The 18,702-nt window shown below is 40.6% G+C and overlaps 1 protein-coding gene across 1 annotated transcript in view; it reads right to left on the reverse strand.

Moving 5' to 3' along the window:
• Window positions 1-1,930: 1,930 nt before the first annotated feature.
• The window catches only part of ZMIZ1 (zinc finger MIZ-type containing 1), a gene marked incomplete at its 5' end in the record, with an annotated part of 19,775 nt that continues 3,003 nt past the window's right edge, over window positions 1,931-18,702 (reverse strand). The window contains 10 exons of the mRNA XM_029084334.1: window positions 1,931-2,183; window positions 2,693-2,761; window positions 5,059-5,126; window positions 5,450-5,610; window positions 6,778-6,883; window positions 8,069-8,279; window positions 12,259-12,445; window positions 13,737-13,911; window positions 16,190-16,372; window positions 18,532-18,702. The exon at window positions 18,532-18,702 is cut by the window's right edge and continues 141 nt beyond it. Coding sequence (XP_028940167.1) covers window positions 1,931-2,183; window positions 2,693-2,761; window positions 5,059-5,126; window positions 5,450-5,610; window positions 6,778-6,883; window positions 8,069-8,279; window positions 12,259-12,445; window positions 13,737-13,911; window positions 16,190-16,372; window positions 18,532-18,702 — 1,584 coding nt within the window. The remainder of the gene's footprint in view (window positions 2,184-2,692; window positions 2,762-5,058; window positions 5,127-5,449; window positions 5,611-6,777; window positions 6,884-8,068; window positions 8,280-12,258; window positions 12,446-13,736; window positions 13,912-16,189; window positions 16,373-18,531) is intronic.

Genomic DNA, 18,702 nt, shown 5'->3' on the forward strand with positions numbered 1-18,702 from the left:
AACTAAAGCCACTCAGCTATTTTGTATAAGCAACTGAATTGGATGATACTGAGCTCTGAAATAACAGAACAACTTTGGAGCTCGCACAGAGAGCCTGCAGTTCATCAGCTGAAGTATAGCAGCTTTAAATGTTCTAGTCAAGAAGTCAGTTTGACAAACTGAAGTAGCTTCATCATTTGTTCTTTAGCACAGCTTCACAAGCAGAAGTTTAATCTCAGAGGAATAGAAGTCATTAGCCGTGTAAGAGTATTTCTCGAAGAAGCCAGGACTTTGATCTATCATGTAAATACTGCAGAGCCTTACTAATTCTCATTTTGTTAATCTGCAAACTGGATGAGTTTAACAGAATATAGCTGGTCTTGCCTTGCTTCTCTGGAAAGATTTAATAGCAGGGAGCTGGAATAAGGTCTTCTATTACTGAGTACTTATTATATTTGCAAATTAAACTTCAGTATGCTTACCGTCAAACCCAAATAAACAAAAGTAAACCACAGTAGTAATGCTATTACTGCTTTGTTCTAGAGTACCATTAATTAGAGGACTTTACCTAATTCTAAACACTACATTTCAGTGCATGTACTGACAAGAGAAGGAAGATGCCAGGCAGTATGCCCAGGGAGTTACAGCCATGCAGCAGGACGCCCTTCTGTGGGGCAAGAGTTGTGCCACGTGCTGAGGGACAGACCTGCAGAGACATTTAGGATAATCTGGTGCTCTGCATTGATATGCCTATTGCAGGGGAAATAGGAAAGTGTGGGTTTCACCTGCCATTGATGAGTCAGGGCTCCAAAAAACAATGACTACCTCTGCTACAGGATCCACAGGGGAAGACAAGGAAATAACAGTCTAGGCAGCAATTGTTACAGAAGCACTAAACCCCACTTTATGTGACTACCTTGTCTGTTCCTCATTATGAGCCAGGAAGATGATGAAGAATCAATGGCTCTGTTCTCATGCTCTGACTGCACTTCACTCCTACTAAATGAGTGAAAAATTTGTGATTCAGTGTTCTTGGCTTTGTTATAGTAATTATTCACCTTTTTGAAAACCTAAAAAGTTTTATCATCTATCATCAGTTTTGCAGTCATTGGAGTAAATTAACCACGTTTTGTATGTAATGTATATTTTCTTTAAATGCCTGCAAAAAGCACATATATCACCCTGCAATCAGTTTGGGGATTCTGATGGTGTGAACAGTTGGTCTTTTCCCAGAGCTGAACTGAGTCATATCGTATTACTTGCAAAAGAAACAGTCTCTGGTTTCATATTTTCAGAATTGTCACTATAACTGAGTTATTCACAATATAATACCAGTCATTTGAAAAATCTATCTCCAATGCCTGTATTTAGTTCCCTGTTTCTCAATCTGGCAGAATATGGGTAGATTAACTTAAAAATAATTTTCTAACGCAAACGTGTTTGCAAAGCAGTTAAAATCACTTTAAAAGTCATTCACTTCCTGGGTGGCCTACCAAATGTCACCCACCTGGCCACAAGTTAAAACTTAGTGGCCCAAGTAGAAGGGTTAATGGGTCAGGTTCTCTACTTTGTAACTTCTGTAGCACTAGGAGCCTTCACTTCAGCAAGAGGGGAACAGAAGGAAAATGGACAGAAAAAATGAGGAAAGATGTATATTGTGGCAGGCCATGAATATATAAGGTAAGAGACAATGTTTGTTGATTCAGGGAGGGCTGCATGGCAATAAATATGACAAGCACCAATTTCCTTACTGAAATACATTTTCCTCTAAACAGATGAACCTTAAATGAAAAGACTGATGCAGAACTTCAGAACTGCAGCCATATAATTGCAGCCATATAATTTGCTTTCCTTACACATCTCTCTCAGAAGATGCACTGACACACCAGAATTACAAAGCTGACTGAACCCACTTTCTAGAGTGACCACCCGGGTGCACAAAGCTGTAAAACTAACCTTGGTTACCATATTCAGTGGAGCTGTTGCCTCCTGGAGGAGGGGGTAGGGATGGGTAAGGTGATGGGCCAGGACCCAAAGCTGCAATCATCTCCATCACATTTGGCATGATCATCTGGCTTGGACTCATGGTCTTAAATCTTTTTGAAGGAATGCCATCTGGGTCATCTTTGATGTGAATATCTGACTTTATAGGGACCGGCCTCCAACTGCAAGTTGGATCAATGGTAACTTCTTCAAACTCTGAGCTGTAAAACAATGTGAAAATTTTAGCATATTAATCGATTATTTTTTAAAAAAATAAATTCTGCTGAAGTTTCCATAAGAATCTGTGTGGTACCAAATGCTCTAGTATTGTACAACCTCAAGATCTTTCACTCTTCAAGTGTGCGCCAAAAGCAAGTTCTAAAAAAGGCAACTGTTCTGTGTTTATCCACACAGTGAAATCCAAACATATCTATGCGGCCCGCCACATGTGAGTCAGAGGGACTACCCGTAAATATGAGAAAGCATTTAATCCTCCACTCTCACTCTTCTCTCTGCTTCATTGGTGAGGCTGCCATCAAGAGATAACCCAAACAAGATCTAGTAAGTAGATGGAAACTGATCCACTGTATCAGCAACTCCACCAAGGAGCCATTAAACAGAATATTCAAGTTCAGACACTAAGATGTATTTTGGCGTGACTATCTCCATACTCACTAACATATCTCCCGTTGCTTAGTCTTGGTTATCAGAAATGAGTAAGTTCACTTACTTTTGAATAGCGTTCAGAATACCCCACATATACTGGTCAACCTCCAAGCCCTCCAGCAGAGCAGTTTTACTAGAAAGGGAAAAAAACCCCAAACCTCATGTTAGAATATTTCTACACACGTCTAAAAGAGGGATAGAAGAAGGACAGATTAGTGACAAAATCAGCAGACTGGAATCCACCAACTTACTATCTGTAACATATACTTTAGGAATGATTTGGGGCAAACAGTTTTAGTTCTACACCTGCATTACCAGGATAATAGTATTCTGCATCGAACAGATGAGATAAGGATACATTCTACTTGTGTGTGCCCACACGCTGTTCACATCCTTTAAATAATTTTTCAAGTTAAATATACTGCAAATTTAAAGGCTTTTCAAACATAGCAGATCTCTCCTGTGAACATCAGCTAGCGCTATTTTTTTTTCAAATTGGATCATTTTTGTTTTTGAGCTACACAGTAATATGGCTTCAAAGTAACCACATATTATAGCTATTTTACTTAAGATCAGCACAGATAGGGACTAAACAAAACAAAACCAGAAATGATTCAGTTATGTAGGCACTTAGAACTGAATGCAGGTGCTCAGACTCAGAGAAATAGGACAAAAATTTTGTTGTGGATGTATGACTACATAAAATTAAGAAGACATCTCATTCTTGTGGTATTTTTAGCCTAACTTCTAAGACAGAAAGGATTCAGGTAGTTCAGAGAAAGCACTTGTACTTCAAGATACATATCAATCATGGATAGTCATCTATCTTGGTTTCAGCTGGAATAAAGTCAATTTTCTTCCTAGTAGCTGGTATAGTGTTGTGTTTTCGATTTAGGATAAGAATAATATTGACAACACGCTGAGGTTTTAGATGCTGCTAAGCAGTGTTTATACTAGTCAAGGACTATTTCAGCTTCTCATACTGCCCTGCTAGCAGAGGCTGGGAGTGCCGAAGAGGATGGAAGGGGACACAGCCAAGGACAGCCAGCCCACATGTACCAAAGGGTATTCAATACTATGTAACGTCATGCCCAGTATTCAAAGTGGGAGGGAGTTGGCCAGGGGACACCGTGGCTTGGGAACTGGCTGGGCATCGGCCAGCAGGTGGTAAGCAATTGTATTGTGCATCACTTGTTTTGTATATTCTATTATTATTATTTCCCTTCCTTTTCTGTCCTATTAAACTGTCTTTATCTCAACCCATAAGTTTTAATTTTCTTTCCTCTCCCCCACGCCACTGGGCAGGGGCAGAGTGAGTGAGTGGCTGTGTGGTGCTTAATTGCCTGCTGGGTTTAAACCACGACATCATCAACACAAACTCGTCTCAAGCCTGCAATGACCACAGAAGCAGATAGAAGGCACTATCTCCACTCCTGTTTATACCTAACACTGGCTGCTGCAGCAAGGAATGAACTGGAGACTTGCAGAGATAAAGTACAAGCTGCTACAGCTGCTTGAGCTAAAGAGCCCTGGCTCTTCAGCTGAGGCTGGAACAAACTCGTAACCCTGTGGACTGAGCACTGGTTACAGACACTTAACTGGCCCACAGACATTCTACAATGCTTTCTGCCCAGTTAAACGTAAGAACTGACAGTCTGCAACCACTTCAAAGCTTTTTGTTCCATTTCTTCAGTAGTACACTAGCTCTCTAGTCAAAACATAAGGTTGAAAGCATGTCAAAGTGTCCCTCTTTTCTTTTAAGCAATCACTCCAAACTTCTGCTCCTTGGAAATCTTTTACCTTTTTTAAAATCTCCCCTATTCTGGACTAGAATCCTTCTTGCTTTCTGCTCTCACTTTAATTTGGCCTTGATGTTGATTTTGTCTTTAGAAGATCCAACTTAATTTCTTACCTAATTACTGGGAAATGTTTCAGTCTCCAAAATTCCCCCTCTCCTTGAACACTGCCATTAACTGCATATCTATGTGACTCAAAGCACAGTACCTGAGACAATTATTTGGCATCCTTTATTAATGTTCAGCTGGATGCTGAACACTTCAGTATCTACATATTTGAAGTTCAGTAATTAGTCATTACAACATTAAAATTGTACAAAAATATTTCTAGAATAGACTATCTGTTCTTTTGCTATGGCATGTTGTCATCTAGTAGCCAGTTATACTTCATAATCTAGGGAAAGCCAAAAAAAAAAACTCCCAGTTCATTTGTTTATGTAGATATCTGTCTTACCAATGTAAGTATTTGAGCTTCTTTCCTCAATTTATGAAATATTGCAAGAATTCTCACTGGACATTATGCTATTAGGTAAATGTAATATATATGCCTTATTTCCCCTCTATGACCTTAAATATGACCTGAATTTGGTCAAATCATGTACAACTGTATTTCATGTAGTATGATTGCACTTACTTGCATACCGGACACCTCCAAGTTCCTCTTTCACAGTTCAGTTGCAAGTAAGATTCCAGATCAAAGCACTAGGTATCAGAAACAAACAAAAAAGGAAAAAAGGAGAAAAAAAAAAAAAAGAGAAAATAAAGGGAAAATACTGTATTAACTGAACCAGTTGGACAAAAGTAAAACTGCCATGAAAAAAGTCTACTAGCACTGAAAACTAAGCCAAATAGCTTACTTTCTCCCTCTACGTTAAACATATCTGTATCTATAGTTAATTACTTAGGTTGATAGACACAAAGAGATCCCATTTCATTAGGTTCTCTCATAGGATAACCAAGCTAAAGGTACTGTAACAACACATGACTGAGGGAATATTGCCTCACTGGTCACTGGCATTACTCACTTGTACATGCTTGCAGTCATGACCTCTTGCCGGGAGCTGAATCCGCCGGAATGTGATCGGACACTTCAGAGACACTTTAATAGCAGTTTGCTCTACTCCATCTTCCCCATTTAGCGTTGCGTTGCCAGAGGAAGCTGCTACGCTACTGAAGTTCCTCTTTACTGTTTAGGAAGAAGGTATGTGTATGCGTGAGAAAACACAAGCGTACTGTAAATTCTAATGTAAAAAACTGACACCAACACTTCAACCTTTAAGGACCAATTTAATGGACAATTTATCCACATAGGTGGATTCTGTGTAATTTACAACATTCTCCTGAACAGGCAGCACACCACACACATGCACGTCAGCTATACCCTCAACCAAATAAAGTACCATACAAGCACTGAAAGCAGCCCTAAAAAAAATAAAGAATAATCTTTCTACATGGGGATTTTAGGTAAGTCAAAAACAAATACGGGGGAAAAGCCAGAGAGAATCTCCTGGGCTGCATCAAGAGAAGCGTGTCCAGCAGGTCGAGGGAGGTGATTCTGCCCCTCTACTCCGCTCTTGTAAGGCCCCACCTGGAATACTGTGTCCAGTTCTGGAGCCCCCAACATAAGAAAGACATGGACCAGTTGGAACAAGTCCAGAGAAGGGCCACCAGGATCATCCGAGGGCTGGAGCACCTCTCCTATGAAGACAGGCTGAAAGAGTTGGGGCTGTTCAGCCTGGAGAAGAGAAGGCTCCGGGGAGATCTCATAGCGGCCTTCCAGTACCTGAAGGGGCTACAAGAAAGCTGGGGAAGGACTTTTCATAAGGGCTACTAATGACAAGACAAGGGGAAATGGGTTTAAACTGAAAGAGGGGAGGTTTAGATTAGATATTAGGAAGAAGTTCTTTACTGTAAGGGTGGTCAGACACTGGAACAGGTTGCCCAAGGAAGTTGTTGATGCCCCCTCCCTGGAAGTGTTTAAGGCCAGGCTGGATGAGGCTTTGAGCAACCTGGTCTAGTGGAAGGTGTCCCTGCTGATGGCAGGGGGATTGGAACTAGATGATCTTTGAGGTCCCTTCCAATCCAAACCATTCTATGATTCTATGAATGTGAGAGTCCTTGTTAGGAACTAGGCTTGTGTGCTTGGTACTTTGTCACCCCCACCCAAATAGCCCTCAACATTTGAGGATACCGAGGATATAATCTATGCACGTGATGTTCTGGAGGTTTCTGACAAGTACATTTTAAGGTTTTCAATAAGCAAGTAAATCTTGTGTAGAAATAGAGAAATAGCTTACAACAACTGAACATAGGCATTCTGGAAAGTCATCACCCACACAAAATGAAAACTCACTCTTAGTGATACAATGTTCTGCTGGGAGGAGGCGCTTCTTTAGTAAACCCTGAAGTACGGAGCGAACTGATGGCCGGTGTACTAACTGCAACACGAACAAGTGTGACTGAAAGAAAACACATTTTGTTACCAAGAGAACCAAACACACACAGTAAATACACTGCTGAGCAGAGCTGCATTCCTCCCTTGAACATGTGGCTTCTGTAAGAGCCTGATGCTTAAATATGAAAGCTGGTTCTGCTCTGCTGCACACACACACTCCCGTGGGGGTATTCTGCGCACTATGCTGTTCTGTGCTCCAGGAGTGTAACGTATACAAGGGTTTTAAAAAAAGCAAAGATTTTCTGCATTTTCTCTCTCCTGAATACTCAGAATACATAGGGCTGACGTATTCATCTCTGACATCAGGGTTTATTTTTAAAACCCTGGATTCTTTGACACAGTCTAGCCTACCTGCCTGCCCTCAGACCATGTTGGAAGTTGCAAAAACAAGTTGCTACTGATGTGTCTGGAATCAAATGAATCTTCTTCCCCAACACAGAGCTTGTTGTGGATTCACAAGATGCTGCCCCTGCTCTTAGCCACTACATAAATGACATTATGCACAGAAACATCAGTGTGAACTAAAAAAAAAAAAAAAAAAAAGGGTGGATGGCTTCTTGTCAAAGTGCCTCACAGTGAGTGCTTGGGAGAGGTAGCAGCTTGTTTTCTTGTCAGTGACAACAGAACAGTCAAGAGCTCAGCCTGTATGTGTGCAACAGTCTGCATTACGTACAGTATTCTTCCCCAAGAGTAACTAAACCATGGAAAATGAGAAAAGCAAAAGTTGCATGGTCTAGGCTGCATCACAGAACATGAGTTTTTCATCTAAAAAGCTATTTGAAAAATCATCACCACCACCAATGATTATGGTGTTGATGTTCTCATGTCAAACCAAATACAGCTTAATACCCTAAGTAAATGAAATTAGTACCACACAACAGTCTGCATCACAATAATCTGCATTAATAAACTTTAGCTGCTTTGTTACATAGGCAGGAGATCAAACTCCCTTCCTCTCCTAGACCACAAGCCTTTTCTGAGATATCAGGACACCATTACACTCTGTAGTAACTAAAAAATTTCCATATTAGCACTCTGACTGTGTCAATGTCATCAAACAAGCACCTTACCAGAAAAATGCATGGAAAAAAACGAAAGTCAGGCTCCCTCAGCTAAGGCAGTATTTGCAAACTGTACTAAAGAGCCAAGTCAGCATCAGCAGCTGCAGCCGTGAGCTCAGTGTACTTACACAACAACATGCTGTGACTGTAATTTGAATCGTGTTTCTTCCTGGCTGGCAGACGTGCTTTAGGTGCAGAGGTTTATGAGATGTCTTGTTGTCGCCACGTTCGATGGTAAGTGGGGTTGCATTAACGCTGACCTGGACTGACGCTGGCCAGTTTGTGTTCATTTGTCTGTCTTCATGGTGATAGCACTTGAACTGTAATTCCAAGTCAGACCTGTACAAAACCCAATAAATCTTCCTTTAACGTTGCTTTCACATTACAGAGGGAGGTTGTTTTGATGCTAGGAATGCTTTTTCTTTATCAATCAGATTATTTTTCTAGAACTACTGCCAGTAAAGGATGTAACACGCTTTCTTCGTAAAAGCCCTTAACAGAAGCAAGTCATGATGAATTAATGATGCAAGTATGCCACAAAGTTGTTGTTAATATTTAACATTTATAAAGGACTTTCCAGGGAACATCTCAGTCCACTTTGCAAAACTAGACCACAGAATGATCCTGCAGAAAAAAATCCGTTAACATCAGGTGGGTCCTTCCTGTGTGTTAAGAACAAGAAAGTGGTATGCTGCATTGGGTTGTGCTAGAAGACTGTGGATTCTTCACTACTTCAGAGCATTTAAAAGAGCATTTGAATGAACACTTGTCAGATAAAATACAGGTATAGTTAATCCTTCCTTGGAACAGTTAATCAACTAAGATGAAACGACTCCTCTATCTCACCCCTGTGTTTCTGTGATTCCAAAGTAACACAGTTGTGGATTAAACCTACCCAATTTAGATCTTTCAGAGCATAAATTCCTCCCACCTCTCCAATAATAACTTCCACCACATCGTTTAGCTCCTCAAAAATTAGTTTTATAACACTTCCAAAAAAGGAAGACATTGAGATTAAGTTAATCACAATTTAAGCAGGTATAGGCTACAACTTCATACATAGATGTTAATCTTGTGTTAGGAATGACTAATTTGAAGAACAAATTTAAAAGAACATGAAGAACTGATCTGAAATGTCAGGATTCTGCTGTTCATGACAGCAAAAGACAGCTGAATGTTTATTTTTTGTACTTGAAAATCTAGGTGCTCACTTCTTCATCTTACCTGAAGGAAGACAATCTTTGTAAGACCCATGAGGAACAGTTCATTCAGGAGATCATCACCGTAACTGCCATTTTCCCTATCCAAACCCCAAGATTTCAATTCTGACTTAACATCATCTTTTCTGGATTTCAAAATATCAAGATTTAGCACTGGATAAAACCACGTTTTGTTAAAAAAAGAAAGGTATAGAATACAAATTACTTGACCTTTCAACATAATCCATCTATATTAAGTCTCTCCAGGCTTTTTTCCAATATTTTATTAACAATTTTTTGAAAGCTCTCTCTGCAAGATGCACTGGAGATTCTCACCTCACGAGAACACACCACAGTCACCTAAACCCAGAGGGATGCAAGGCTCGGTAGCTCTGATATAAAACCCAAGCAGATTAAGTGCATTCCCAAGGACTCTGAGCAGGCCTGCTGAATGTCACAGAGCAGTGACAGAGCTCAGGAGACCCTCATGTTCTTAGCATGCAGTGTCTCCACAGTGGGATGCTATTAATAACTGAGCAGTGCTAAGACTGAAGCAGCTTCAAGGAGACATTTTCCCTGCCTTCAACCTTTCTGTTTCTTGTAACCATGAAAAGTTCCCAGTGGGGAGAAAAACAGTTGCATTGCTATTCATTATGTGTGTACATGTGAGAGGTTTTGCTGAATATTTTAACTGGCAGACAAATATTCAGAATTGGCTTGAATCCATCATTCTTTGTAAAACCAAAATCCATCCACACATGTGACTAATTCATTTTTCTGGAATCCATCCAGCCCTGAGTTAAATGTGAAATGACTTCATTACAGGACCATCCGTTCTCCCTACTAACAAGCTTTTCAAAACAGCAGACCTGAGCACAGTTTACCTATGAGTCTTCATTAAAATAAGTTTAAATAAAGGCTATGTGTTTGGTGAGCTAAGGAAGAAAGAACAGATATTAAGAAACAGTCCCATGCCTCAGTGCAGCACTATAAATCTACTGAATGAGCCAGCACAATCCCCAGTAGTGATTACTTATTAATAAGAACCGGCAAATAACTGCCAAAACTCCCTCTGCTGCGAGTACTCCATGATAATGAAATGCCAGTAAGCAATAACTGACCTCAAAGTTAGGTGTTAATTAGTGGATGTGGTCTGGCTGCAATCTCCCTCCCTTCCAACCCCCAGGCTACCTCAGGGTAGGGGGGCACTGTGGCAGCAAGGACTCCTGCATCCCACATCAAGCCTCAGCTTTAAAGCTGGAGTTCGTGCCTGGGGCAGGGAACTAAGTGCACCTCTCTGCCCACCTCATGCCCTCTACACCTCGAAAACAGAAGTCTCAAGTGGATTCCAGTGAACAGGAAGAAGACCCTCACAGGGAAAAAAGCTGAGGCTACATGTTATCACTCCCGTTAAGGTCAAGGGGTATATGGTCCAGGCTCAGGAAGAAACTAAAAGTGGGGCAGGCATAACAGAAAATGTGCTTAAGATGCTGCACTTTAACCACCTCAGTGGCTACACCTGTGAAACAACCTCCGTACAAGATCCTGAGCAACTAACCAGCCTCCACAGTGCACACAGACAGGCCTGTCCTGGTTTTTAGCTGAAACAGAGCTGGGTTTCTTTTTCAGTAGCTAGAATTGTGCTGCGTTTTGCTTTCAGCCTGGGATTTGTTATGAGAGAAACACTGATAACACACCAGTGTTTGCATTTTTGTCGCTGGAAGTGAAGGACTTCATGTTTTGCTAGTCTACAAGTGCAAGATCTAAGGGGGTGAGGAATATTTAAATTAATAAGCTAAACTGGAGTTTGGACATGCTAATGGGATATTCCATATCAAATCACTTCATGTCCAGTATATTAGTGAGGGTCTCTTCCTCTTTTGGCTCTCTCTGGCTTTCACTCAGGCTCTCACTCCTCCGGGACTGCAGTTTTGGTTCAGGGTTGTCGCTCCTCTGGGCTCATTATCTGGGAACAGGCTGGGCTTGGTCAGCAGATGGTGAGCAGTTGCACTGGGTAACACTCATTTCCCTACTTTGTTACTGTTATCATTATCACTACTATTTTAATAATAGTATTATTTTAAGTTTTCTTTTATATCCATTATTAAACTGTCCTTATCTCAACCTATGCGTCTCCCTGTCCTTGCCCCCCAATCCTCTCCCCTATCCCCTGGGGGTGGGTCGGAAGTGGGTGAAGGGCTGCTGGCCAAGGGCTAGCCCAGTGAAACTACCACAAGGCCCAAACAATGTAATCAGCATGCAGGATAAACACTGAGATACTTTCTGAGAAAAACAGAATGAGGAGACAAAATTATTCCATGGTACTTGAAAATACACAAGAAGAAAAAAAAATTAAATGCTCTGATTGTCATTTGATGACAAGTCCTTCCATAAGCATAGTGGAATCAGGACATAACCTGTAATCACTTATGCAGATCTACATTAAATGCAGGAAAGTACAACCCAGGAAAACTACTCCTCTGTGCAGGAAAGTAGTCCTTGCTGTAAGTGAACATCAGAGGCCTTTGTCTGTGGAAAGCTATGATCCGATACTTCTATCCTGTCCCTACCTGTGGAGTCAGAGGAGTGGGGGCATTTAGGAAGATAGTTTCTGAAATTTGGAGGATTTAAACACCTGTCTTTCCAAATTATCTGGCCAAGCCTCTAAATCAAGTCCTTTATTACTGTGTTATTTTTCATTATCAGATAACTTTTAATTTAAGCATAAACTGTAACAGCCCTGCATAGTTACTCCTGGAACTAACATTTCACAGGCCACAAAACACCTAGGACTTCAGAGACTCACAAATGGCAGTTTGTACTAGTGTCAGCTGTGCATGTCCCAGACCTGTTCCACCCAGAGCAGAAAGGATGGAACAGCTGCAGTGACTGCATGTTGTCTGCTGTCAGCAAGGAGATGCAACACAGATCAGGAAGCATTTTAGAATGTGTTGTCTCTGGAAAGTGACAGGTGAGAGTATCTGTGAGTTTAAAGAGCATTTTTTCTAACTAGTTAGAAAACAACTTTTAAATTCATAGCAAACCTAAATGAAGTTCATTTGGCCTGCCACTCCTCCATCACTGGCTGCAAAACTTCCTCACAGGAAGGCTGAGCTTACCTCCACATCAGCGTCTGATGGACAGTTGGCCGTAAGTGAAAGACATGGTTACTGACTGCCAGGTTGTGTTCCAGCCGGAAGGGCTCCAGTACAACACCGTCTCTCACGGGGAACGTCAGACGCAGCTCATCATTGTGGTTGGCTGGGATCGAAGAGGGAGAGAAAGCGTGAACTTTCCCTTTAGCATCTGCAGTGCAATAATAACGTGTATATTTATAGAGAATAGTAACAAACGGCACAGTGATCTTCTACTGGGTCTAATTTAGCAGGTTCATACACACGTCAAAGAAAACCACAAGAAACTATGTCATGTAATGGATACAAGTGACAGAGCTCACACCAACAGCGATGGCAAACCAGTCTTCTATTCTCCCACACTTAATATTAGGACCTTAGTGCTCCAGCCACAAACAGAAACCATGCATGGCAAGAATTCCTTTTTTTTAATTACTGGACAGGTTCTGTGTCCAGGTTTACTCTGTTGGCAGAAGACTGACAACAAATCTGTTAATCATGGCAAACTGTGATAAAGTCTATTTTTCTCTGCTTTGAACTGGGATCAACATTACCCAATTAGTTCCAACAGTTTCATCAGCTGAAACTATGCAATGACCAAAGACACTGGTATTCAATTACTATCTGACCTCATAACATGAGGTTTTGTGGTAACTTACAGCTGATCTATGAAGTTCAAATGTCTTTAAATGCTGTGTTCTTGCCCAAAAAATACTGCAGGCCACCTTTTACTTCATTTTTCAGCTATCCTGAACTCCAAACAACAGCTGCGAAGTGCTAGTGCAGCAGCAGTTCTTTTACAGAAAACATAAAGGTTCTCCCAGTTCCATAGTAAATGATATCTCCTATTGTTCATCAGTCACTCCAAAACCTCAAACATCTTGTGCTAGTATACAGTCAGAAAGATCTTGTTATTCCTGCCCTGTTCTCAGCCAAATGTAGCTGTGATGTTGAGTGGCTTTAAAAGGAGCATACATCAATTTTTGGCGTACTACTGAATGTTCTCAAGAAGCCTGTATGGATCACAATAGAGACACTGCTATAAATATTCACATTTTACGCTATTCTGCAGTGATGTTCAATGAATGGCTTTGCCCTTGAACAAAACAGGCCCCAGTGGAAGTTCACACAACAAACAAGCCTACCAAGTACACACAACGTAACTCAAAATCAAGTGTTTTATTCTCAGGAAGTGTATCAAAGGAATACTTCAGGAGTAAAATCCTTACAAGTTTAGCCTGGAAGAACTTTTCTCATGTGCTATTTTAGGAGGGGATAGCAATCTTTCTCTTTCCTGTCCACTGGCTCTAGTGAACCTACATGGTGCAGACCACCTATCACAACTTAGCAATCTGAGCTTCTCCCAGAGCAACAATCAGAGCTAGTTTCCAGACTCTGAAATGTATGTGGCAGAGAACAGAGGGACAACAAATGACTGTGGGAGCATTCTGTTTGCTACTCACTTGGAGGTGGTGGTAAAGCATTGATATTTGGTTTAATGTCAGGTGGGAATGGTGGTTTGACATCCTGGTTAGGTGACAGGTATGGAGGAATATTGCTCCCTGGAGTCATAGGTGGCGTGGGGTTTCCTGGAACAGGTGAATGAGGGTAATTTGCCACAGGTACAGGCCTTGATGGCTAGAAAATAAATAACATCACATTGTTATTGCAGTCTGGAAATAAGAATAGTAAGCCTTGTGAACTGCATTGCTATCAAACAACAAATACTACAAACAAGGTAGGGAGGCCCCTCTGTCTTCGGAAGGACAAGATACCACAGGACGTCCCATGAGGCCTTTGGGGAAGAGGGAGACTAGGAGAGCAAAGCAGGAACTGAAACCAGAAGACCAGCCAGCTTAATTCAGGCAATGACCAGACACAAGCAACACTGCCAAGAGGCTTATCGCATTCCTCTGAATACTCTCTTTCCAAAACCAACCAGCCATTCCCTTCAGTTTTTCCACATCACCCTAACCCACCCAGCCCTTTGTATCTCTTTGGCTTCCTCCCAAAGTAGCCCCAGTGCACAGAAGCCTACTCGAAAAACAACATCCAAATACATGCAATTAGAATGTCAGTGCCCCTTTTACTTCTGTCTATCCTTCCTTCCACCTCTAACTCATCTACTCAGAATGAAAGCTCTAGGGGTCTGAGGATGGAGGATGTCTTTTATTCTGTGTACCTACAATTCAATTCTGTTCTTAGTTTGCTGCTGAACAAGACAAACTAAGAGAAAAAGGATCACTTATAGACAGTAGCTACAGGATTAAAACACCATTGGTTTTGTTTCTTGTAGGTAAGCGGATGGTTGCAGTTAACAGAATAAACCAATAACAATGATGCGAAGGAAGCTGACATTAAATAAAACTGCACTGCATGACACTCTCTTGCAATAGCTCGTGTACCATAAGCACATACACGAGAGTGTCAAAAGATGAAAATCTTTACAGACAGCTAAAGTATCAGGACTTCAAATCTGATTCTGCATCTAAATGCAGTGCTGCTAGCCTAGGATACTCTGAAGTACGTACAAAAAGAGCATTCTGAAACCTTAAGCATTTACATTTCCAACTATATTTCTTTAACACGTACAGTTACTGTCTCCATGATCACTACAATACAAAGGTTCAGGTCCTGTCTGTGGCAAGTTGGAATTTTTTCCCTAGCCAGGATACTCTCCTTTCTTAACAAGGTCTCCGATTTTTTAACTGTTTCCAGAATTGTCAATATTTGACTACAAAATAGGGGATGCATTGGAAATACCACAGATTCCCTGTTAGAACTATCCTGTAAACAAAAAACTTAAACCCCACCTAAAATAAACACATGTAAAATGTTTTCCAAAATCTCTCACTTAAAAACTTCACAGAGCTCTTCTGCTGTTATTTTAGTGTAAGTGACTGCAGTAGAATGACAGTACTTGAGTATGTGTGTCCTCCTCCTGTTGTTCCTGGCAGTGTACTGCAAAAGCTGCCAAGATGCAACAGGCATTCCTTTGGGTAGCACAGTGGACAGCTTGGTTGCATGTAGAACAGATGCTCTATAGTAAAGGGTTTTGTTTTCCCTTTTTTTTCAATGGTGTTTGCTGTGTGACTCACACTCTAATTCAACACTAATGTGCAACTTAGATTCTTTAAGTCTACATTCAAAATCAGAATGTAGTCCAGAGACTTCAACAGCTAATGCTTTAAGAGCAGGTCAGACTATGGATTGTCCTCCCCATTTTACACTCACTGGAGTACCTGTGTGCAAAAGATAACTTTTGTGTGCACTTCAAAGACGTCAAACCTCAGCAGGCTCTCAGTACAAACTCAGTTTGGAGAACATGAAGTGCTCAAGATGTATTCATAAAATAGATTTTAGGCAATATTTTGAAAATTCTAATTCTTGCCGAAAACAAGCAGCACAGAGGGAAAAGGAGAAATGGGCGGGGGGATGTTGGAGAAAGTCACACAAACTTCAGTTAAAAGATGAATTCTACATCTGGAACAAGTTTTAAGTTTGGGCTGGCTTAATCCAACAGTGACCACTGTAGGTCTGAAACTGAGATGCTGCAATGTGGCATTTGTTTATTACAAATTTACGAAGTTGTATTCTTGCAGTGTGCCATGAAGAGGTGAAAGTATTACACCTGAATCCCATTAGGTACTTCTTTTTACATGCTATTTTTTAAAGCAAAACCAAAATTTTCTTGTAAAAGCCTCTAATGAGTAACATTCAATTTTCTTAACAAACTGCTCTGAAGTTACAAAACAACTTTGCTGATTGACTTGATTCTGTGTTACCCAAAACATCAGTAAAAACATTGTGCTTTTTTTCTTTCTCATTATGTAAAAGCAGTATCTATGAAGTCATTAATGTGACTTCATACATAATAGTCTACCAGAATGCAAGAAGATAATGTAAAAATTCTTACCTTGTAATACTGCCCCATGTTGACCGTTGGAGGAGGGTACTGCCCTGTGTTTTGCTGGCTTGGCATCCTCTGTCCAGGATAGTTGGGAGATGTAAGGGGTCTTGGAGGGTTGGGAGTGGGATACTGACCAGGCTGGTTTGGAAACTGGCTATTTGGTCCATACTGCTGGTTTCCATAATTTGGCTATTTCATGACAGAAATGAAATAAGACAAAAGTATGTTTCATGCAAGCAGCTGTCCTGACTTGATTATCAGCATACATTCAAAAGTAGAATCAAAACAATCAAAAAAACCTTCAAAGTGAACACTCCTCTACTTAGTGTCACTCATGCCTAAGCCAGGGTCCTGATGGCTGGAGGTGAATACTCACTCAAAAGCATAAAAGCCCCGCAAACCGAAGTGGGATAAAAATAACCATGTACCTTAACACACACATATGCTCAGCCTTGCAGCACTGCCAAACGGTACCGTGTTTGAAGAAACCAGAATTACAACCAGATGCAATGTTCACAAAATCTCTGTGTTTTTGCAAGTGCTACCAGCCCCAGCTCTGGGGCTCCTTTTCCAGGTGGAGAACGGAAGCACAAAAAGAAAAAGGGACATCAGAAAAAAAAAATTCAGGAATGGGCAGGGAACGGAAGCTGTGTTGTCCATGTCTGTCTTCTCCATACAATGGCTATGCTGGCCTTGTGGCACAGTGTTTAGCAATAACTTAACAACTAAAGAGAAACTATTGCTAGTCATGAACACCTTGCCAGTGCTAGCTAGTGCTGTGTTGCAGTTTTGGAATCAAAGTCATGAAAATTGTAACTTTAAAGGTAATAAAATGTTAATTTGAAAATTAACTGATTAATAAGAAGTTTCCATAAATGAAGTTTTCAAAACTCAATAAGCAAATAGCATCTATAGGATCTGCTGAATTCCAGACCAGCAAGCATGTAACATTTAGGGCGCTCTTCAGTATTGGCTTCTTGGGAACTGGTCATATTCACTTTCAATGAAAAACTTGCGTCTGAAGTAGCGAAAAGGGATTTACAGTCTTCCTTAAAATATGAAATCTGAAGATAAAAATTATTTGAACAAGCCATATCCTGCACTTTCTCAACTTAATTGTAGAGTAAGTGGCAGTATTTAGAGAGTGAAAAACTTTCCCAGAGAAGCAACTCCTGCAAAAGTACGCTTCTAAAATTTCTGATTATTTTTTTAATTAAAAAAAAAAGTTTGCCAATCAGGAAAGAAATGTAGCTCAATAATAAATGTTTGCTTTATTTTTTGCATGTCATGGTGCTCTTTGCTGTATGTTTTCTATAAGCTCTTACTACCATTTTGATAGTCAGAACAATATCATAATATTCAAAGCTCTACACCTGGAATTATAGCTGTTGTTGTAGTCTCAGTTTAATACAGAATTTCACCAGAAAGTTACTTCTGAAGATAGTAACTGGTGGCTGGATTTGTTAAGACATTTAGGTGCACACAGACGCTGAGAGACAGTTGCTGGGATTCTTGAAAGCATCCACTGCCTGATTCGTATGAATTTGAATAGTAAAATGCATTGGTACTTTTTAAAATCCAAAAGCTCATCTGTCTACATCTTTGCTTGTCCGAATTTATTTAAAATTTTGACCCAAAGTATTTTGCTCAAGGTCATAATACATGTCAATGGCAATGTAATTTCGTCTACAAAGTCACTCAGATCTCACATAATAGCATGGGAACTTAGACAGAAATACCATACTCCAAATAAACTTGTATTAGATAAATGCTGACACAGAGGGATTTGAGTTCAACGTGACTTATATTTATCTCAGTGCCTACGAAAATCTAGCCTCAAGAAGTCTGGAAAGTAATTGGTCTTTAAAATAAATGCTATTACTATTGGTGTTTATACAATGTATGCCCTGTATGTCTTTAGAACAATAAAACCATCCAAGAAAATGCAGATCACATGTACTGGGCTCATATGAAGTATTTCGCCTTCAGCATCTAAGTTGTTACATTAAATAAATCCACTCCTGTGAAGGAAGTCTGCTTAAGGTCTATGAAATCACCATCTAGTATGGGAATCTTAAAGTGACATTTTGAGGGCTCAGCTGGTGTTGGGCCTTTCTTGGTTTTAGTGACTGTCACCTTGACTAACATAGCAAGGCCCAACCTGAATACTTTAGAAGCTAAAAAGGAAGACCTGCTGTGGCTGCTGCTCATATTTTAACAGCAGCATTCCTACCAAGGCTGGAACAAAGATGTATCTATGTTACAGGGATGCACACCACACGTTACACAGCATGTTGCAACTTTCAGTAAAAGTTATAGTTTATGCAAAATACAATTTATTTTATTACCTCTCCAGGGTACGGTCTCTTTATGCCCTGTATAGGCAACGACTGGGGGCGTGGGCCTGGGTAGGCTTGCTGAGGCATCCTCTGCCCATGAGTACTGAAGGGACTCATTCCAGGAGGCCGAGGCTGGTTCATGCCCATGGGCGGCCCACTCATGCTGGAAGGCGTCATTCC

This window comes from Antrostomus carolinensis, unplaced genomic scaffold (genome assembly GCF_000700745.2).
Source record: "Antrostomus carolinensis isolate BGI_N321 unplaced genomic scaffold, ASM70074v2 scaffold4823, whole genome shotgun sequence".
NCBI classification, from domain to species: Eukaryota; Metazoa; Chordata; class Aves; order Caprimulgiformes; family Caprimulgidae; genus Antrostomus; species Antrostomus carolinensis.